General features: G+C 41.4%; 1 protein-coding gene and 1 long non-coding RNA gene across 4 annotated transcripts in view; one reads left to right on the top strand and one right to left on the bottom strand.

Moving 5' to 3' along the window:
* The window catches only part of ak8 (adenylate kinase 8), a 175,910-nt gene that overhangs the window by 111,044 nt on the left and 42,210 nt on the right, over positions 1 to 22,656 (top strand). For all 3 annotated transcript variants that reach the window (XM_080212231.1, XM_080212230.1, XM_080212232.1), the window contains one exon: positions 4,302 to 4,443. In XM_080212231.1, the coding sequence (XP_080068357.1) occupies positions 4,302 to 4,443 (142 nt within the window). The remainder of the gene's footprint in view (positions 1 to 4,301; positions 4,444 to 22,656) is intronic.
* Positions 13,918 to 21,190, bottom strand: LOC145358317 (uncharacterized). The gene is made up of 4 exons (XR_013889463.1): positions 21,057 to 21,190; positions 18,800 to 18,899; positions 16,996 to 17,264; positions 13,918 to 14,033 (listed from the first exon to the last, which is right to left on the bottom strand). It is a non-coding gene; the product is annotated as an uncharacterized LOC145358317 (long non-coding RNA).

The following is a 22,656-nucleotide window of genomic DNA, read 5'->3' as shown; positions in this document are numbered from 1 at the left end:
GCGAGAGGCCTGGCTGCACTTAGCAAACACTAGCAGCAGCAGGGTGAGGCTTTTAAGTGGTCATTAAATGTCTATTTATGGCCCTCAATTGGCAGCAGGGTGGGAAGGGTGACCACGAACCTTCCTGCTCTGGACTTAATTTTGGTGGAAGCAAAAAGGCTGCAGGATGCATGCACCCAATTAAAAATATCCTACCTACCATCAAACATGCCACTAAAGACAATAAAAGATTCCATCTAATGTTTCAGATCAATTATCTTTTATCAGGGCAGAGAAATGTTAGAAATGTAGTGGGTATTAAGGAAGGGGTGGAGGGACAAAAGGATTAAAGCAATGCGTGTGATAGGATGGGAAAGAGGAGAGATTGAGTGGGCAATCTTACCAAAAAAATTCTAAGTGCCAAAGGAACGAGAGAAATTTGCTCCATTTTTTGGGTGACTTAAAAATCGAATCTTACCTGGCTTAATCAAAAACATTAGGCAAAGCTTGATATCTGCCAGTAGGGTGAGTGGGTGGGGCCTAAATCACCTGAAAACCAACTGATAGCAGTAGAGGGTACAACTGCGCATGTGCAGATTTCTGGGCCAGGATTCTCCCAAATTTGCATGAAGACAGGAGTGTGATTTTCAGATTGAATCTCCCACACATCACAGAATGCTCTAGTGGGATTACCTCTGAAAATCTGAGGGTGGAGCCTATCCCTGCATGAGATGCAGGCTGGCACTGCGCAACAGGCACCATACTCTTACCCCTGACCTCCTGGGGGGGCCTCAATGGCTTCTCTTCTCCAGCGGGGTCAGCCGCCTGTCCCCTGTTAGTGGAAGCAGTTGTAAACCCCACTGGAATGAACTACTCCTGGAGGGGTGCAATCAATAGCAGTCCTGGAGACTTCAGTCCGAGGCCCACTAATGAAATGTAAGTCCGAATTACCATATTGAAATCATCTCCATGCTAATTTCAACCACAGTGCTGATTACTTTTAAAATCTTGGATTGGAAGATGAGCAGAGGCAGTGGCACCAGCAGGAAGCCTGCAAAATGGCCTTCGTTGATGTCTCCTGGCTCATTTCACTGCTAGAGCAGCACAGTGGACTGGGAGAATCTCCCCCCTGGACGCAGTGGGCACAGAAACCAGTCACTGCCTCTACTAATTATAGCAGGCCTTTGTGGCCCATCACTCCTCCTGTGGGGACTGTGGCCTATTGCCACTCCCTCCCCCCCCATTCAAACTGATAGACTGATTGCCACCCAACCCCCTGCACGGAATGATCGTGACACCCCTCTCCCTTAGCATTCGCTGTTGCAGAATGGCAGCAGGCCCCCTTTCCCCCCCCCCGCTGATCGCTGTTGCAGAGTGCATAGTGGTCCCCACCACCGAACAGCCCACCCTTGTCTGGCCCCACCCCCTAATTAGGCTCATCTCTGCCATTAGGCCCTACAAAAAACAATGAGGTACATGACCAATGCATTTACACATGGTGTTGGCTTAGGAATACACTCTCCACAATGCCAACAACCACCTCCCCCCTCCTCCTCCTCCCCCCTCCTCCTCCCTCCTCCTCCCCCTCCTCCCCCCCTCCTCCCCCCACCCCTCCCCCACTCCTGCCCCCGCCCCTCCTCCTCCCCCCGCCCCCCCCACTCCTGCCCCTGCCCCTCCCCCCCGCCCCTCCCCCTCGCCCCGCCCCTCCCCCACTCCTGCCCCTGCCCCGCCCCTCCCCCTCCCCCCTCTCCCCCCCTGCCCCTCCCCTCCCCCTGCCCCTCCCCCTCCCCCTGCCCCTCCCCCTCCTCCTCCTGAGGTACATGAGGTCATGTACCTCATTGCTTTTCGTAGGGCCTTGCTTTATGCAAATTAGCTGCCATGTCTGCCTACAAATCAACAACAACTACACTTTGAAAATAAATCTTTGTGAAGTACTTTTGGTCATCCTAATGCTGTGAAATGCCCTATGTAGTACAATTTCTTATAAATGCAAGGTATTTCTTAATGCATACCAAGACAACCTCTTTTTTGTATTTATTCTAAGTGTTTTATCATTGTGGAGTTACACAGAGTGCAATACACCACCACAAATCTAGATACTAGTGTCTACACTTCTGGTACGAAATGATCAAGTGCACACCATTAGCCGTATTGCCCCTTTAGAACACATTTTACACCCACGTAAGATCTAATTTCCAGACCTTTGTTTAAACAAATGTCTCATTACTGAGAACTGAGTGTATTGAAATATTTGGTTATAAATGATGGATAATATAATTTGTTTTATAGATACTTATATCACAATACACTGAGTTTGAATACAATGCAATCATATATGTTTGAAATAGGAATTTGAAAGGAAATGTTCACTTGGATATAGATTTTTCCCTCCAGTTTACTGTGGAAAAATTGGTAGACTGCAGAAATTGATCTCTGTAACAATGGTATTTAAGGATAAAGAAAGAGAAAGCAATTATTGGCACTTGACTATTCATAAATTTTTTTGAGTTCCATTCATATGAAACATATCCATAATCCTTCAGATTCTTTTACTTTGATTTATTATTGTCACATTTATTAGTAGTAACTTTACAGTGAAAATTATTGTTTCTTGCATGCCATATAGACGAAGCATACTGTTCATGGAAAAGGAAAGGAAAGAGTGCGGAATGTAGTGTTGTAGTCATAGCTAGGATGTAGAGAGAGATCAACTTAATACAAAGGTAGGTCCATTCAAAAGTCTGATGGCAGCAGGGAAGAAGCTGTTCTTGAGTCAGTTGGTACATGACCTCAGACATTTCCATCTTTTTCCTGATGGAAGAAAGTGAAAGAGAGAATGTCCCAGGTGGGTGGGGTCCTTAATTATACTGGCTGCTTTTCCAAGGCATTATCTTATAAATGATAAATCATCAAAGAATCATAGAATCCTTACAGTGCAGAAGGAGGCCATTTGGCCCATCAAATCTGCACCGACCACAATCCCACCCAGGCATAACTGTACAGGGCACTGGTGAGGCCGCATCTGGAGTACTGTGTGCAGTTTTGGTCGCCACACTTACACAAGGATATTTTGGCCTTGGAGGGAGTGCAGAGGAGGTTCACTAGGCTGATACCGGAGATGAGGGGGTTAGATTATGAAGAGAGACTGAATAGACTGGGTCTGTACTCGTTGGAGTTTAGTAGGATGAGGGGGGATCTTATAGAGACATATAAGATAATGAAAGGGATGGATAGGGTAGAGGTAGAGAGATTCTTCCCGCTCAGAAAGGACAGCAGGACTAGAGGGCACAGCCTCAAGATAATGGGGGGCAGTTTAGAACAGAGTTGAGGAGGAACTTCAAAAGGTGGTGAATCTCTGGAATTCTCTGCCCGTTGAAGTGGTGGAGGCTACCTCGCTAAATATATTTAAGTCATGGGTAGATAGGTTTTTGACAGACAAGGGAATTAAGGGTTATGGGGAGAAAGTGGGAAAGTGGAACTGATCCATTCAGATCCGCCATGATCTTATTGAATGGCGGAGCAGGCTCGAAGGGCTAGATGGCCTACTCCTGCTCCTATTTCTTATGTTCTTACGTTCATAAGCCCGTGCATTTACCCTAGCTAGTCCCCCTAGCACTAAGGGGCAATTTAGCATGGCCAATCCACCCACACGTCTTTGGACTGTGGGAGGAAACCGGAGCACACGGAGGAAACCCATGCAGACGTAGGGAGAACATGTAAACTCCACACAGACAGTGACCCAAATTGGGAATTGAACCTGGATCCTCGGCGCTGTGAGGCAGCAGTGCTAATCACTGTGTAGTTCTGCCACTCTAATCAGTACTGAATCTAATCATTACTGAACTCCTTGCACAATGAGGAACACTTAGGTTTGCACAATAATAAAAGTGTGAATTGAAAAAAGTGTTATATAAAAGAAATACATATAAGTAATGCAACAGAGCAAACTAAAGAAACTACTTTCATAATGACATGAATTAGCAATGGGAAAAAATTAAAATGATGTGGGAATTACTCTTCACGATATTTGAATCTTTTAGCCATTAATCATGTTTATCATTAGTCTTACATGAGGGCATCACAAAAATTCAGAATTATAAATTGGCCAAAAGGAATGTACTATTCGCATAATCAGCTATCACTTGAATATTGAGCGTTGAATTGGCATCAGGCTGGGAATTCAGTTAACTACTGTGTTAAATGTGGTATGTGCCTTTTCTGAAAGAGACATTGAAGCAAAAGCACAGATCTGAGGTAGAATCTTGTTTTGATCTTGGCTGTTTTAGAAAATGACTGCGCAATTCTGTTTATTTTGGATATAGTTCCAGATGTTATGGTAATCAAATGTATGTCTCAACGTCTGTGTAAACTGGACTGCTCCACACAAGGCTGGGTAATACATGGATTCCCTCAAGATGTGAATCAGGCTGAAATGTTAAAAGATGCTGGAATGTCCCCAAACAGGTGAGTCTTTATGATTTTAAATCTTTGCATAAATAATATTTTAACGAGCACATTTTAAATCTGATTTTTATATCATGGCCTGATCTGCTTTATCCCATTTAATGAACTGATCTGCACCGCTAATTCCCTGAAGAAACTGCCTCCCCATTGGTGCACAGTTTGATCAGTAATATTGCTTATAATAGTAATATTGAGTCTGTTCAACAAAGTGAAATTAAATCTGAACCTGTCCTTACCTGCCATCCATAATGGAAGGGTTACAGTGGATAATAATGAGAAACAGGAGCCATAACCATTTTACCTTCCCTAATTGTCAAGATCCTTGGCCAATGTAATCCCCCATCTGCTGCTTTTGCTGAGATCAGATAATTCAGCATAGTCCAATGAGTGAATCTTTTTTACTCTTCCTTGGAATGTGGGCATTGCTAGCTAGGCCAGCATTTATTGCCCAATCTTAATTTCTCCTGAGGTGGTAGTGGGGAGGTACCCTCTTGAATCACTCCAGTCCCTGTGGTGTAGGTACACCCACAGTGCTGTTAGGAAGGGAGTTACAGGATTATGACCCAGCAACAGTGAAGGAACAGAAACTTTGTTCTAACTTCTAACTTGGACTCAGCTACCCATTGAGTAAACTCTTAACATATAAAATGTATTCATTTTTTCCAAAATAATGGAGCCTGGGAATTACAGGGGACATGGAAGGTACTCAGCAGCAAGGCAGCTGATGGCTCTCAGTGGGCCACTCCTCCCTCTTCCAGATGCTGGATCAGTTGAGCATCCTTCGAAGGAAGGATGCCTCTGGGAGGCTGCAAACAACCTGCTCAGGTTTGCCCCCTGCATGGCAGGCCCCTCACCTGCCACTGGATGAGACCCTTAAGTAGGTATTAGGTGCTTACTTAGGGGCCTAAATTGGCAGTGGAGCAGGAAGGCCATCCATAGGCTTGCCCATCATAGACTTAATCAGATTGGAGGCAGGAAGGTGGCAGGGTTCCTATCCACCACTCTCCTACCTAACTAAATGTACTCCCCACCACCAGCACACCTTGAGAGAGGGTATTAAAATCTACCCTGATCAGTAAGAAAGGCAAGGGCACCTGAAATTAAACCATGCACTGCACTGAATTATTTTTTCTTTATTGCGTGATACCATAACTATCATAGATGCATGTCATTGCATCAAAGCAAGGCTAAAATGACCAAATTAAAACATTGTTAACTGGCAGAACGTTGACTAGTAAAACTGGAAAATCTCTGACTACTGTTTTACTGATAACTTGAACTAGATTTGATCTATGTCCAGAGAAATTCAGCAGTAGGTTTTTGACTGCTTGAACACAGGTAAGTGAATTCATCAGTATGTTGTGTTTGCACAGACTGGAGTATTCTCCAGTGCTGATTCCCAAATGGATTACTGAAAACACACAGCAGATTAATAGAAGGTTCAATGGGAAAATGGAGTTGAAATCTCCAGCACAATCTTGGGGCCAGCAAGGTTAATAACCACATTATCAGCTACTCAGTCTTTAGCCATTTCAAGTGGTAGATGTCACTCTGCATGCTACAGCCCTATCTTACTCCTCATTAATTGTACTAATACAGCTGTACCTGTCCTCTATCCTTGCCATTTACAAAAAGTTTGTTGGGCATGCGATGGAATATTCATCACTCTTTAGTTCTGTGTACAGAGAAAGCATTTTCATAAGGTGTGATTTTAGAGGATTATGGTGCTGCATCCACAGTAAAATAGAAAACCGAATAAGCCAGGAACTTGGTTGTGAAATTGTGTCCATTAGAGGCAGTGGATTCTGGAATCTCAAATAACCATTTTGTGTAAATTCACAACCTTTTCCATGTGTTTTCTAGTTATATTCATGGTACAAACATCGTTGACTTTGTCTAAAGCAAGATTTCAACAAATATGCAATCCTACTTGGATCTGTTTCTTGGCTTCCTCTAAGGAGCTGAAGCTCCAATAATTTTTTTAATTTCAGCATATTCGAGTCACTGGTGTACATTATTTTAATGAAATTACTTCAAGAGTGAAATAGGATTTAAGCTTAAGTTGTAAGAGATGTGAGGTCAATGTTCATTCTAAAGGTTCTGTAAGAAGAAACAGCAGAGTATAAGCTTGGGTGTCAGCTAGTGCAGTTGCCGAATCAGATGGTTTTGGATTAAAGTACATAATTTAAGCTGTACAGTACTGAAGGAATGACATGTTGTCAAAGGTTGCCATCTTTTCAATGAGATATTAAATGGAGGGCCTGCAGCACTAACCAAGAAAAGACAGGACATTCTTCCTGTGACTTAACGAATATTCTTCCCTCAAATGCCACTTTAGAAAACAAATGTTCTATTCATTTATTCATTCACTCATTTTCTGTTTGTGAGATCTTAAACACAAACCAGCTACTGTACTTGTGTTTGCAAAAGCTATGACTGCAATTCAAAAGTCACCCATTTGTTAAAAGGTGTTTTAGGCATCCTGTGGATGTGATAATGAAAAATCTTCCTTAACCATCACAAATAGATCAGCAACTGCATTTGGTAGCTTACTCTGAAAATGGCACTTACAGTCATACATGGACAAGCTACTGCCAAAAATTCAACAATGCCCCCTTGTTGCAGTTAAAATTAAGTTTCCAGTCACAGAGAAACATTAATTATGATCACCCTGAAGTCAATGGTCTTGTAATTATTTATTCATTAAAATTGCAAAGATAGAAATCATTTAAATAAGTAATAATTTCAAAGTCGTTAGCTGGTTTAGAAATTCTGTTATATTGCTCTGGTAATCAAAATGAACTTGTCACACATAACTGATTTTCAGAACAATAGTTGGGAATTATTTAAGATTTAAACCAATGGCCCTAGTTTTTACAGGAATGGTGCAGATGATGTTGAAAATGGCTGACGGTCTTGGCAAGATTGAGAAAGTGGACGGTCACCAATCTTAAAGGCAAGGCCTCATGCATGCTTAGATCCATCTCCTGCCCAGCAGCCAACCAAATGGACAATCTAGCCTACGAGCGAGAGAGTTGGGGACAGGAGATGTGATTTTGGGAAGCCCGGGGAGGAAAAATGCTGCTGTTTGGAGGTGGTGGTGGTGGTGGTGGGGGCGGAGGTGTTATACGTTACTCCAGCTAATTTCAAATGGACTCCCAAGTACACATTGAGAGCCCGATTATAAATATATCACTAGACTGAGTTATCTGATCTCAGCCAAGGCTGCAGATGGGGATTAAGAGTTTTGAGAATTAGGAAAGGTAAAATGGTTATGGTTCTTCCTTCTCATTATTATCCACTGTAATCAATTATGGTTTAAGGAATGGGAAGTAACAAAAGCTTAAGATCATGAATGTTAAACAGACTTTATCTGCCCCTCAGGAGTATTTACATCCACTCCGTGAATTCAGGACTCTCACACTGTGAGTTAAGGCCATTGCAAAAGCCAAAATGGTGTCCATTGAGTTTGGGTTTCCCCACTCCCCATCCCTTTCCCTTACCAGCAAAAATGAGAGTCGCCTGAAATGGGAGCAAGACATCTGGATCTGGATTCTGCCTGCCATTTTTAAAGGTTTAGACTCCTCAAAAATCTGGCCCTTGGTGTTTAAAGTCACAACTATATCTAATGTTTCACAAAAACTTTTTCTTTAAGTTGTTTTCTGTTAAGGATGTACAATAAAACTATTTCCTTTATAAAATAAAACCCAGTGTAATAAGCTGGAAAGGACTGCCTGGAGAAATATGAGTACTCAAAAGGATGTTGTAAATGAGAATTATAAAATTGCATGTAATCTAGTAACAAAATTAGTGTTTGAACATAATTGGTAGGGTGACATGGTCAACACTGAAATGTACAAGATAAATGGAGCTTCCTCTTTTACTGGCAGAGACCTAGAAGATAACCCTCCCATGATGGGCAGGAGAAGAGTTAAAATATGAAATCCATATTCTTTTGTAACCAAGTTGTATGTAATTTTATTGTTTTGATCTATAAAATCCTTTTTTTGGCCTGGATATTTGCATAGTGATAAAGACTCCATTCTGCATCCAAAATGGTGGACTAACACCAGATCCAGAAATACCCCTCCCACATTTGGAAGTAACCATTTCTGCTGAGATGGGAGGAGGGAACAGGGGCAAGATGTTACTCCCACTTTTGGGAAACTCAGATTCGGTGCTGAGTTAAAACTGATCCATTTTCCCACAGCAAGGTCTTATCCTGCAGTGTGAGAGTTATAAATCTTTTGAGTAGTTGTAAATGCTAATGAGAAGTGGATAAGGTATGTAGCACCATCAAGCATTCAAGTTATTTATTTAGAATTTGAGAAAACAGCCTGCCTATATCTGTAAGAATTGAAAAGATTCTTTCCAGCAGTTTCAATAACTGTTTGTTGACATAACCATATGTGCTACCATTATAGCATTATTAATACATAGCTGCTTTCCATAACCTGTCATTATCATTGTCGGAGTTTGTACGTTCACAATTTGATCGATTGATCGAAGAGTTATTGAAGGGCTATCTGTCTTTGATGTGGAGTTATGAATACAACTGTTTTGATAAAGGATTATGTACAAGAAGGGATTTAAATATATTGAAGTAGCTGTGTTTCTATATATAATGGATAGATATTTAGAACTTTATTTTGTTTAATCTCAACATATTCCTGAGTTCTGCGCATGGTGGATGCTGGGTGAGCAGCATGGAAGGTGTAAGGGGAAAGGTTCTGAGTGGGATGTCATGGCTTGGAATGATTTTGCACTTAGCAGGCATATGGGGCTATAAGGAGCCATGGAGGCGCATAGGGGTCATGTGTTAGTATGGATAATGCTTGGGGAATGGATGGGGATGATGATGGGTGAGGTTTTCAGGGTCTATAATAAGACAAAACAGCAGGGTAGTAAACATCATTATTTTCTTATCAATGTGCTAATATAAGACAAGACTGCAGGATAATAATTATTATTTTATTAACATGCCAATATAAAACGAAACAGCAGGATAATAGCCTTCAGTACTATGCTAATGAAGTGTAAAGTAACATCAGCATATAATAGCCGTCATTACTTGTTGTGGGAAATTTCAAGGTGGCCAATTGCGTCTTAACTTAGACAATTCAAAACTCACAAGGCAAATATCTCCCTGCAAAAACATAACAAAATTTGTTTAACATAAAACATAGAATAAAACAAACCAACATACAGCCGACTGGAGACTTCCAAAGGCTTAAACAGTTCTGGGAATAGAAGTACAGAACCACCCCAAAAGATCTGAAGTACATAGTCAAATACAGATCAATTATACTTTTTTTCTAATCAATAATTTTGCCTTTCATGTGCTTAAAGTCAATTTCATTTAACAGTCATACATCAATACAAATTTCTGTCAAGCACCTCAGCCAACCATACGTAACTTATTAGCACGGTGATAACTTATTTGCCCGATTAGGCCGGATGTTGTTTCCCTTACTACATCCCTGTTGCCTGGTAATGGCAGATGCTACCAGAAGGTCAAAATGGACGTTCCCACCAGCTCACTGCCAGGTTTGAATAGACATGTGTTCCTGCATTCAGGAATATATCTATCCTTGTGTCTAGGCAATGAATTCATCAATGATGCAGAATACATACCCTCATAGAAATTCTCCGAATAAGACTAACGTTGACTAACTGGTTCCCAGACTTTTGGCTTTAAACTAATGATATTTACTATCAAGCCTTTTGGCAACATTGCTTAACTAAAGTGAGCAATACATTTAAAATATATCAGCATATATGTTTTAAAATCATAACTATTTGTTTTGATTCCATTACTGCATTCACATATGTGCAAAACTATTTCTGTTAGCTTGCCTAATAATCATTAAAGTCCTTACTGATCCCTTGTCTTCTGAAAGACTGTGCTTTGGCTATGAATCTTATTAGCTGATTAGGAATCCCCTTCTTCAGTACTATAACAAAGTATCAAAATAAAATAGATCAGCAACATAATAACCTTTATCGCTGTATCAAAGTGTGAAAATAAAACTAAACAGAAGCAATATAACTTTCACTACTGTATCAAAGCGCCAGAAAAAGACAAAACAGCAGAATTGTAACCTTCACTAAAATATCAAAACAACTCAAAGAAAGTTATGGATGGGTTTCCTAATTCCAGAGGGAAACCCATCTTTTTCTAATTTCCAGAGGGGTCAGAAGGCTCGCTGCTGGAGACAGAAGTGAGGCTAAATTTAAGCTTGTTCATGATGTGACTGCAAGTAATCATAACAGTAAATCCTCACTTAAAGTTGTAGTTGCGTTTCTGAAAATCATGACTTTAAGTGAAATGACTTGAAATAAATTACATTTTCCCATAAAACCAATGCAAACCTATACTTCAGCCTCTCCTCATCAGGGCAAAAAAAAAATGATAACGTTCTACGAAGTTATATACTTTACAATGCTACATTCTTCACTTCCCTGCTCAACTGTTCCACCCACTGCATCCCTGCCTGGCCATCGCCATTCTTTACTTCACTCCCCATCTCTCCCAAACACTGTTTCTCCCACTAGTTTCCTACCTCTCGCCAGTACTCATCTGAACCCTTGTTCACAGCAAGGCTTTGGTAAAGGAAGCAGAGAGCAGAGAGAGTCAGGCAGCAAGTGCTGAGAGGGGATGATTGGGCAGGAAAGCGAAGGGAGTGATGTCAAAAAGGGAAGAGAAGATGGAGTTGGCTGAGCAGGGGAACAAAGAATGACAATGGCTGAAAGGAAGTTACAAGTGGAGATGGTTGGGAAAGTTGAACAAAAGGCAATTTTTATATGGACATAAGATAATTGATAATCGACAGTTAGTTTAAAAATGTGTGTTTACCAGTTTGTACATTTTAAATTTTGGTGTGTGAATCTAATGGTCTGATCATATGACCAAACAAAGAACAGTACATCACAGGTACAGGCCCATCAGCCCACCAAGTCTGCGCCAGCAGAGAGACATCTCTAATCTAATATTTTCTTGCCCCTACGTCACCTGTATCCCTCTATTCCTTGCCTGTTCATGCATCTATCCTGATGCCTCTTGAGCATTGTTATAGAATCTGCTTCCTCCACCTCCTCTCTGTGCATTCCAGGCATTCATCATTCTCTATGTGATGAAAAACTTGCCCCTCACATCTCTTTCAAACTTTTCCCCTCTCACTTTTAACCTATGCCCCTGAGTAATTGACCCTTTGACCCTGGGAAAAAGACTCTGACTATGAACTCTATCCAAGCCTTTCATAATCTTATAAACATCTACCAGGTCGCCCCTTATCCTCCAATGGTCCAATGAAACCAGCCTAAATTTGTTCAACCTTTCTTCATAGTCCATATCCTCCAAACCAGGCAACATCCTGAAAAATCTCTTCTGCACCCTTTCCAATGCATCAACGTCCTTCCAGTAGAGTGGCGACCAGAATTGTACACAATACTCCAAATGTGGCCTAACCAAAGCCTTATACAACTGCAACATGATTTTCCAATTCCTATACTCAACCCCCTGACCGATGAAGGCCAGTAAGCCATATGCCTTCTTGACCACCTTGTCTACCTGAGTTGTCACCTTCAGGGAACTGTGGATCTGCATGCCTCGATCAAAGAAAAATATTTTGTGTGATCTGGTAAAATGGCTTCCAAAAGAAGGTAGGCAAATTAACCAGACCATTATTTATAGATGTATTGATTTATTTAGTCAAATTAACTTCTCCAAAATCAACAAGAACTGGTGCAGATATGGGAAGGGGATGTGGAGTAAAGAAGCAAAGAGCAGAGACGGCAGGGTAGGGCAGCAAAGAATGGGGATGGTTGGGCAGTGTAAATGATGGTAAAGTAGAGAGGCTTCTAAAAGATAATATTTAAAGATACAAAAGTTGCTAAGGCAGCTTGTTTCCTCAGAAGGAACTCTTAAAAAAATGCAGATACGAAAATACAACAAAACTTACTCCAACTTATAAAGCAAAGAAAAGGTTTAATGAAGAAACATCATTACTCCCAACTTGGGACCTCATCCTAGGCCACTCCAAGCCCTTCACAATTCTACACAGGTTCTTATTTATAGTGAATCAGCTGGTCAGCTGACTATTACATCACTCTGTAATTGGTTCCATGGTTTACTGGGTCAGCTGACTCTTACAACTTGTTCCATTGGTCACATTACACCCAGTATAAAGTTGTCACCGGTTACATTCTAACCCATCTTACCACTCATTTCCCACCTACTTGCCACCTCTCCTGCAAGCTGACCTCCTCCCTCTCACTGGTTCCCTGACGACCACAACTGCTGTTCACTTCCCTGTCTGACCATCCCACTTGCTGTTTCCCTTGTTCTGTCCCAATTGCTGCTTCTCTGCCCAACCATCCTTCACTTCCCTACTCAATAATCCCTGTCACCTCCCTATTACCATCCCCATCTTCAATTCCTTAACCAAGGAACCCTGCTGTTCACTTCCCTACCTAACCATCCCTATTGCCTCTCTACCTTACCATTTCCACTTGCAGTGCCCAACCATCCCCATTCTTCACTTGTCTCCCCAACTATTCCCTTCTCTATTTCCCCATCTTCCCTTTCCTGCCCAATCAACCCCTCTTAGCACTCCCTGCCTTACTCTCCCAGCTCCCTGCTTCCTGTGAGCAAGGGTTCAGACAAATATTGGCAAGGAGGAAGCAAGTGGAGAAACAGTGTTTGGGAGAGACAGAGAATGAAACGAAGAACAGTGATGGTCAGGCAGGGAAGCAGCAAGTGGAAGTTCGGCAGGGAAACAGAGTCGAGATGGCTGAAGAGGGAAGCGAAGAACGAGAGCGAGTCTCCAGAAATGGGAGAAGCTGCTCAAAAATGGCACGATTGAGTCAAACACATTCTTATCGATCCTGGCGTGAAAGGAAAAGAAACTGAAAGTTCCAACACTAAGTGCCTAAATTCACAACATCGAAACAATGTGAAGCTGAATGAGGCAGCTTAAAACAGGACTTGTATTAGATCACTCACAGGCTGTTCAGCAGCAGTTTAGAAATGCTAACTGCTATGCGAATGAGGAGCTCATAAGTTTTAGGTGCGCAGAGGCTATTTCCTACCTCCACTCTCCCACATCATGCCCTCCCTTCACCACTTACTACTGTTTCTCCAATTGGGATTCCCAATGAGGCTCCATGACTGCCATTACAATGTAGTATGTGATGATTCCCATATTAGGTTCTGCAATGCACAGTTTTTATAGCCCTGGCCTAAAACAGGTCAGTGAGAAGAAGTCCTAAAGAACTGAAGCTCACCTTTTAAATAGGCCTAGTCAGCCCATCCCTACGGCTGGCTAGAACTACTTATAGGTTTAGCAGTCCTGGTTCTATCCTACACCTGTCCCCTTGGAGCTACCATTGTGTGTAACAAGGCACTTTAAACTGAGATGGGAATTGGTTGCTAATAAGTTGGAAAATTTTCTGACTCAAGCGACCCACCTCATATCAAAAATCCGGCCCTCGATTTCATTCTTGGCAATTTTCAGACATGCTGGCTGCATATTAAGCATGTTATGGAGATGGATCATGATGTCAGCTGATCATATGGGAACTGTTGATGGCTATGGAAAGTAAGAGAAGATTATGCTACATCGTACTCTGATGAAATGACAAATTAAGCAGATACATAGAGCCGTGAGGGGAGAGAAAGGAAGTCAAATCTGTATATGTGATTGCAAGGAATATAAATAACAATAGAAGTGAGAAACTTAATGCAACACTTTATGTACTGAATGTCCTACAGATGAAATGTCATAAGAACCTAAGAACTAGGAGCAGGAGTAGGCCATCTGGCCCCTCGAGCCTGCTTCTCCATTCAATAAGATCTTTCCGTGGACTCAGCTGCACTTACTCACCCACTCACCATAGCCCTTAATTCCTTTACTGTTCAAAAGTTTATCTATTCTTGCTTTAAAAACATTCAACAAGGTAGCTTCAACTGCTTCGCTGGGCAGGGAATACCATAAATTCACAGCCCTTTGTGAGAAGAAGTTTCTCCTCATCTCAGTCCTAAATCTGCTCCTCCTTACTTTGAGGCCATGTTTTAGTTTCACCTGCCAGTGGAAACAACTTCCCTGCTTCTATCTTAGCTATTCCTTTCATAATCTTACGTTTCTATAAGATCTCCCCTTATTCTTCTGAATTCCAATGAGTATAACCCCAGTCTACTCAGTCTTTCCTCATAAGCCAAACCTCTCAACTCCGGAATCAACCTTGTGAATCCCCTCTGTACCCCCTCCAGTGCCAGTATAAGCTTTCTCAAGTAAGGAAACCAAAGCTGTGCACAATACTCTAGGTGTGGCCTCACCAGCACCTTATACAGCTACAACATAACCTCACTGTTTTTAAACTCCATCCCTCTAGCAATGAAGGACAAAATTCCATTTGCCTTCTTAACTACCTGCTGCACCTTTTTGTGATTTTGTCCTTATACTTTGTCACAAATAATAGCGACAGTGCATTTCCTGTTATTTAATTTCTGTTTTTTTAATTTGAGAGTTCATTGCAAGATCCCAGCTAAGAATACACAATGAGGCTTGGCTAAGAACCCAGGGTTCTATTACACTATTGAAACACCTGAGCCGCAAGGAAAGCATTGCTAGATTGGCAGTTCTGGCAATCTTGACCTCAGCTGTCAATTGCACAATGTTTATATTCACAAGATCGAGAGGTTTTAAGTACTTGTAATTTCTGCTGCTGATACTTTAAAGGATCTAGATGATTGATACTTTTATTGCCCTGTAGTAAAAGGAAATCTTTTTAAGATAGTACAAAGTAATAAAAGACTGACTTATTTCTATAAAGCCTTTTTGATATATCCTATTGACACCGCAAAGTTCATTGGTTTTATACAGTATATAGTGAATTAGTTGGCAAGGAAGTGTCAATAACTTGACATTGGGGGAATGAGAGGTCATAGGATATGGGTAGAGGGGCATAGCAGGCAAAGGGAGCATGAGGGGCTATAGGAGTAGGCGAATAGGCAGAGATTGGGCATGAGGGGCCATGGTGTGGCATGGGGAGTGCATGCGGAAGAGGTGAGGGGCATGAGGGGTGAGAGCTAGAGGGTCTTAATTGTTTCATTATAACTGGGACAAAGTCCCAGAATATCAAGATGGGTCTTTTAACTGCCTGCCTCAGCACCCCGATCACTTTCCTACCTGGGTCTCCTGGCTCGACTGCAGCTCACAGAGCCCACTGGCAAGGAAGATCCATTCTTCGTCGGCACTTTCTCCCAAGGCAGGGACATGAAGCTGGGAATTTCCCGCTACTCAGCTTGGTGATGAAAGTCTAGGCTTACAACTCTGTTTTATATTTTTTAAAGTTGATTTCTGCAGGAGAGCATGAAGTTATTGTTGGTGACAGCAATTTGCTTTTCTGTCAAGTGGATGTCACTGTTAATTACAGCAACAATCTTCAAGAAATTGTATTTTGCTGCAAAGATTAAATAATTAACTTCGAGGACATCTTGGTATAACAGAGATCACTTTAAATGGATGTGGTTGTTGGTATAAGGGTGCCTACCTTTTTTTGACTCAAACTAAATGGAGACTGCATGATTATTCGCAAGAAGCACTCGCTTATTTTCCGAATGGACAATCTTCTATCATTTAAAAATTTCTGGCCTTTTACACTCCACTTGCTTCCACAAAGTTTGTAGTACATGTCTTAAATAAAGTTCAGAATGTTCTTTAATTGTGTCATTTGCAATCCAATTCTAAGAATGCAATTTAGTAGATCCATTAGCCATGGGTGCAAATCCTGTCATGGTTGCTAAATCTTACCAAGAGGCCAAAAATGGGATTAGCGCCAGTGAGTCTTGGTTTATAGTCGTCCCCACTCCTCTCTGATGATGTGATCATACATACCTTTTTAAAAATTAACATATCATTAAAGGGCTTGACACTGTATCATCTGGCCACGATATAACTTTCCCCCAACCCCTGGCTGTATGATGTCATGGCGCGAATCACTGCTGGTTTTCAAAAACGAAAATCAGCCACGATGACCATGCTGGGAGTGCACAGGTAAGCGTAGCCCCCTCCCTTGCAGTTTTCCCTGGTGCTTGGTTGGTATTGCTGGGGTGGGCTCTCTGGGGACCCCCATTTGGGTGGAGGGGGGATTTCGCTTTCACTTTGCGGTGGTGGGATGGTGGGGGAGTCCCGAAACTTCTGTGATAGGTGGGGGGTGGTGGGGAGAACACAGTGCATGTGGTGGGTGGGGACATGGATGGGGGGGGGGGGTGTGGGGTCACCCAGTACTTTCGTGACTGTGGGAGAAAGTTTATATACCTTATAGATCTGGGTATTCTTTAAAGATGGTGCCGAATCTCTGTGGAGTCAGCCTTGCTGGCTTTATCAGGCCCTGCAAACCACACCCCCAGATTTTATGTGCACTGAATGTCAGAAAACCTGGAGTGAAAACTCGGCTGTGCATCTAGAGAGATACCTGCTGGTTTTCAATCAGAACGTGATACTCTGCCTAATTTTGGGAAGATGCCGCCCATTATTTTAAAATACTGACCCAGAATGTGGTTGTGAGATTGCTGAATTTTCATGTTTTCTAAACGTACAGGACTGCTTCATTCTTCAAATCAAATGGCAAATCCTGATATTTACCGATGGAACATTTGCTCCATTTTTAAGTATTATTTTCCAGTTGTAATTTCTGCCATCCACCTCCAGATCTCCTGCATCCCTTTCAGGATTCCTGACCTGCTCCCAGGTTTCCTGCCAGTTAGTCCTGGTTCTCTCTCAAACATTGCCATGGCAGTAATCAAATTCTTCCACGACCTTTGAAGAAATGGTAAGAAAATTAGCAAAATGTGGAAAACTCCAACACGGCCTCTTTGTGGCATGTTGGACTCATTTTCTCCTTCACTATCACCACTTTGTACTCAGTCTCATGAAACATAGAACATTACAGCACAGTACAGGTCCTTCGGCCCTCGATGTTCCGCCGACCAGTGGAACCAATCTGTAAGGCAGCAGGTAATATAAACATTTCATTGTTATCTTCTAAGTGACTGACCTGTCAAACCAATTTTTCTGCTTAACAACGTACATATGAAATGCACGTGTGAAAAATCATTTAGTTGTACTTCCAAATACAGAATGCTACAGATTGCAAAACTTCTCTCTGAACTGGTTGTTTTCCATCAAACTTTATAACATAGAAACAGGCTATTTGCTCCAAAAGAACTGCACACAAGACTCCTCTCATCCATTTATCAAACCTTTTCAGCAAAGTTTTGTCTCCCACTTGTGTTTACCTAGTTTTCTCTTAAATGCATTCACCTATCTGCCTCAGCTACCTATTATGGCAGCAAGTTTCATGTTCCAACCATTTGCTGGATAAAGAAATTTCTCCTGAAACTATGGTGACTATCTTGTATGCATGGCCCCTAGTTTTGCACTTCCACGAGTGGAAAACTTTTCTCCTCATCTGCCCTGTGAAATGTTTTTCAGTGGACTGAATTTTCAGTTTGTTTGTGGAGGGAGGTTCAGGTGCAGGCAGGCTCAGAACATTTCACAATCAAAAAGCATCACTAGTTCCCAACATCTCAGTGATGTGATTTGATTTCCAAAGGGAGCAATGCTGAGAGGAGTCAACAATCTAAGTATGTCCAATTATTGCTTATTGAGCTCAATGTAGTGCCTCATAAGGGAAATTGGGGAGTAAAACTGTTAGCAGTTCTCAGTTGGCCAACATGGGGATCACTGAGTATCTGGAGCAGGTTTGACCATAGCTGTGGGAAAGCAGCAGGAATCATTAGTACTCACAATTGCATGTGAAAACATTGTATAAGAGGGGAAAATATGCTCAGTCGCTCATACAGTGGCCCAGAGTTGCTATTCCTAGAGCTGAGAAGTTTGATTTTTGTGGAGAAAGTGTGTTTCAGTTTTTGAGAGGAATGTGACATTGCTGGCCTCTGTGACAGCATAAGACCATGTCTGCCTGCTCTGGCTCACTGGAGCTCTTCTAGATGAAGGGATGAATACAGCTGTACTGTCCACCATTGCCTTGACCTGGGCTTCAAGGAGGGCATCAGAATAACTGGGGCTGCCCAAGGATGGCTGACCAAACCACTGCTGGCCTTTTCCTACCCTGCTCATTCATTTCCAAAGGCACAGCCACAGCTGCCGCTTACCTTTTAGAACCATAGAGACAAAGAGGTTTACAGCATGGAAACAGGCCCATCAGCCCAACTTATCTATGCTGCCCTTTTTTTAAACCCCTAACTTTTTAAAGTTTTTAGATTAGCCCTTCATACCTACTGGCCATCTCTTGTCTGTACTTCACACCTCTAAATGGGTGCCATACTCACCTCTGAACCAATTAGTCGCTGATACTTCAAAGATTGTGTCATGTCACTGCTACTGATGTTGACAGGATCTGAAACCATTCAGGACATCAGGTTCCCAACCCTAGAATGAAAATTCAGCCTCTGATGTGAAAGGCCCCACCCCAATGATGTCACTTCTCAATCTTCCAGAGAAAAAATATGAACAATGCAAAATGATTTTTTTTTACTTGACTAAAAGCAGACAATAAGTAAATTGTACTAAGCCTATACATGATAATATTCAAATGTCAAATTAGGAATACTAGGCAATGATTAAATCATGCAACATTTCTAAAACACACATAAAAGTATCAGATTTACATGGAGTTAAACTGAATTTTGACTTATTGACTTGGGCCGTGATTATTATTGTGGCGACACGTCAGTACAAGAAGTTTGAAGGTACGTAAATGAATCTGGATGCTCCAGGAAACCTCTGAGGATAGTGGTGTTTGTAAGTACAGGCTGTCAAAAAAAGTCAAGGTGGATGGGTAATTGTGCATTTGTTTGTAAAGTATGAACCAAAACAATTCAAAATTGAGAATGCACATACTTCTGGAACATGAGAAGGATTCTGAAATTGAAAATAATCCTTATTAAAACTGAATATGACGCTGAGCTGAATAGAAAAAAACTAACATACTTTATTAGAGGATACTGCATTTAAAGTTATGCTTTTTTAAAAGTCCCACACTGTACTGCAGAATTAATAATCACACATTATGTGTGTTTAGTATGTATTCTTCAGACAGCTGCCCTTCTCTATTGTAGCCTTGGGATGTAGTCCCTGTCTTCTATTAACAATAATTAGCCTTGTAAGACTAATGGAAGGAGCCTTGTCTAATTGCCCCATTTGAGGGCCCAATTATGCTATTAACATTGTGGGTTAAGCTGATGATGAGAGCATTCATTTGCATAACATTAAGTTAATTGAGCTGGAAGTAGCAATGGATACTGTTAATGATATTGGGATACAGTTTCTGAATGGATAATGATGACCCAGGATGAGGGATTCACCTGACATTTTCATTAATTAACAGCTATCTGATTACCTGAAGCAGCACAATGCACAGTGGAAGACTGCATAACTGCAGGCCATTTAGAAATGAAATCATTGCATTGGAGCTGCTTTCATAGAGAAAACATACTTTTTGCTAGAGGATTTAAAATGTAAAATCAAAATTATGTTGTGCTCTAAACTTGTGATCAACTTCTGATATTTTGATCCCAGTGAAACAATAATTGGTCAGTAATTTAAAATGGAAGTCCTGGGCTAGTATCCTGTTGGAGGGATTGTGATTGTTGAGCTCTGTGACAAACAAGTTTGAAAAAATGACTTATTTATTGTTAGTGAATATATAATTACAGGTCTAACTAAAACAGTTTACGGTCTGTCACACAATGTTTCACAAATTGATAACTTGCACATGTGTAATTACTCAGTCCCCTAAGGATCCATCGTTGACATCCATTTTTTACTTAACCAAATGTTGCTCCGACAAATATAAGGCCAGCTCCACCAGTGCACTGATGACACTCAGCTCTATCTTGTCACTATTTCTCATCTCTTCCATGGTGCCTAGGCTGTTAGGGCTCCTTGGCTGACATCCAGTCCTGGTTGTGCTGGAATTTCCTACAAGTGAACACTAAGATGACTGAAGGTGTGCCCTTTAGTCCCTGGCCGAAATACTATGAGCTTGTCACCAACTCCGTCCCCCTACTGCATCAGAGTGAATCAAACTGTTTGTTGCCTCCTTTTAACCCCGAGGCTGTGATTCTCCTGAATGAATTCTTAATGTTGCCACCAGTGGGGAAATTGATGTGTTTCCCACTGGTGCTGGCAGCACTACTGAGGTGGAATTCAACCACTTTAAAACTAAAGAAAAAATGCCACCATGTGAATCACACCTGGCCAAACGTGCCAGGGATAAGAGGCTCTCAAATCAGCAATTAGCTATTCAGCTGATATTCAAGAACACTTCCAGCATTTCCTTCTTTCAGAATAGCAGAAGGAAGAATAATCCAGTCTCGCATTAATGCAGGAAGCATTTTATGGTAGATATTTTATGAGACCAATCTTTTTGAGTTATGAGTGTGGATTTATCTCTGACAGTCTCTTCTGCAACAAGAACCCAGAAAAAAATCATTGAACTATACCCCCAAAATTTAGTTAATCACAAGACTAGTTAGTTGTTCTACACCATATCCATTTAAAATGTATGATATAACTAAATCAAACCTATAGTTTTCTTCATGACAACTGCGTCTCAATAGTTCCATCTTTCACAAATAGCCATGATAATAAAATGACATGTAATTCTGAAATTGTACCTAATGCAGTAGCATTAGGGTGCACAGTACACTACGGTTTTGAGTTCCTACAGGATAAAACAGAAAGATATAGATTAGCACGTATTTTAATATAAGTTAACATGCAGGTTCAGTCGGCAGTTAGGAAGACAAATACAATGTTAGCATTCATGTTGAGAGAGTTAGAATACAAGAGCAGGGATGTACTTCTGAGGCTGTATAAGGCTTTAGTCAGATCCCATTTGGAGTATTGTGAGCAGTTTTGGGCCCCATATCTAAGAAAGGATATGCTGGCCTTGGATGAGGTTCAAAGGTATGAAGAGCTTGTTATATGAGGAGCGGTTGAATACTCTGGGTCTGTTTAGAAGGATGGGGGGGGGATCTTATTGAAACTTACAGGAAACTGCAAGGCCTGGATGGAGTGGGTGTGGAGAGGATGTTTTCACTAGTAGGAAAAAGTAGAATCAGAGGGCACAACCTAAGACTAAAGATTTTCTTTAAAATAGAAATGAGGAGGAATTTCTTCAGCCAGAGAGTGATGAATCTGTGGAATCCTTTTCCGCAGATGATAGGTTGTTGATTAATAAGGAGATCAGGGGTTATGGGAAAAGGCAGGAAAACGGGAATGAGGATAATATCAGCCATGAATGAATGGCGGAGCAGACTCAATGGGCCAAGAGGCCTAATTCTGCTCCTGTGTCTTATCGTCTTATATAATGCCCCACAAGTTTCCAATCTCATCTAAGTATTGAAAGGCAAACATTCGCCACACAGGGAGGCAGAGTTACTCCGGTACCAGCCCTGACATACCTCCTAGTGACCAGCTGCCCACCATTTCACTCATAGATACTGAAAAAAATGAGAAAAACCATCATAAAAAGACTTTCATTCTTGCGTTGCACCTTATCATGTCCTCATAATGTCCCAGAGTGCCAATGAATTACAATTAAATTTTATTAACTGTTCTTAAGAAGGTGAACATGGACGATAAGAAAGCAAAATCATGTAGAAAAAGCCTGGTGCTTTAATTAACAGTTTTCACTATGGGATCTGGCATGTTTGTTAAACATAGTATTGCAACTTTAAAGTCAATTTCAAATCCAAGGTAGCAACAGCTAGAGTCAGACTTATAAAAGTTTTAATTTCCAATGATATACCATATGGCCCCCAATGTTCAAATGTACAAGATTCTACATCCTCATATGAAAATGGCAAAATTATTTTGACATCTTATTTAACTCATATGAATGGTCCTTCTGAGGGTTTTATTGGATGAACTGCAGAGATTGTAAATAAATTTATAGAAAATTATAGCAGAGGAGGTAGCCATTCAGCCCTTCAGATGTCTGTTGACTAAAAAAGATTCATTTTTCAGCCATTGGCAGTAGCCCCATAGATCATAGTACTTCTGATGGATGATCTGCATGGTTTAGAAGCATTCTGCTTCTAGACTGCACCCCGCCCCCGCACACTGTCTGTTTAAAATAATTTCCCCTCAACTCCCCTATCATTTTTAAATTATGCCACCT

The sequence above is a fragment of the Carcharhinus amblyrhynchos genome, chromosome 25 (assembly GCF_965287045.1).
Source record: "Carcharhinus amblyrhynchos chromosome 25, sCarAmb.v2.hapA, whole genome shotgun sequence".
In the NCBI taxonomy this organism is placed as follows: domain Eukaryota; kingdom Metazoa; phylum Chordata; class Chondrichthyes; order Carcharhiniformes; family Carcharhinidae; genus Carcharhinus; species Carcharhinus amblyrhynchos.
The sequence above is the reverse complement of the archived record's forward strand: the minus strand, read 5'-3'. Positions and strand labels throughout refer to the sequence as shown.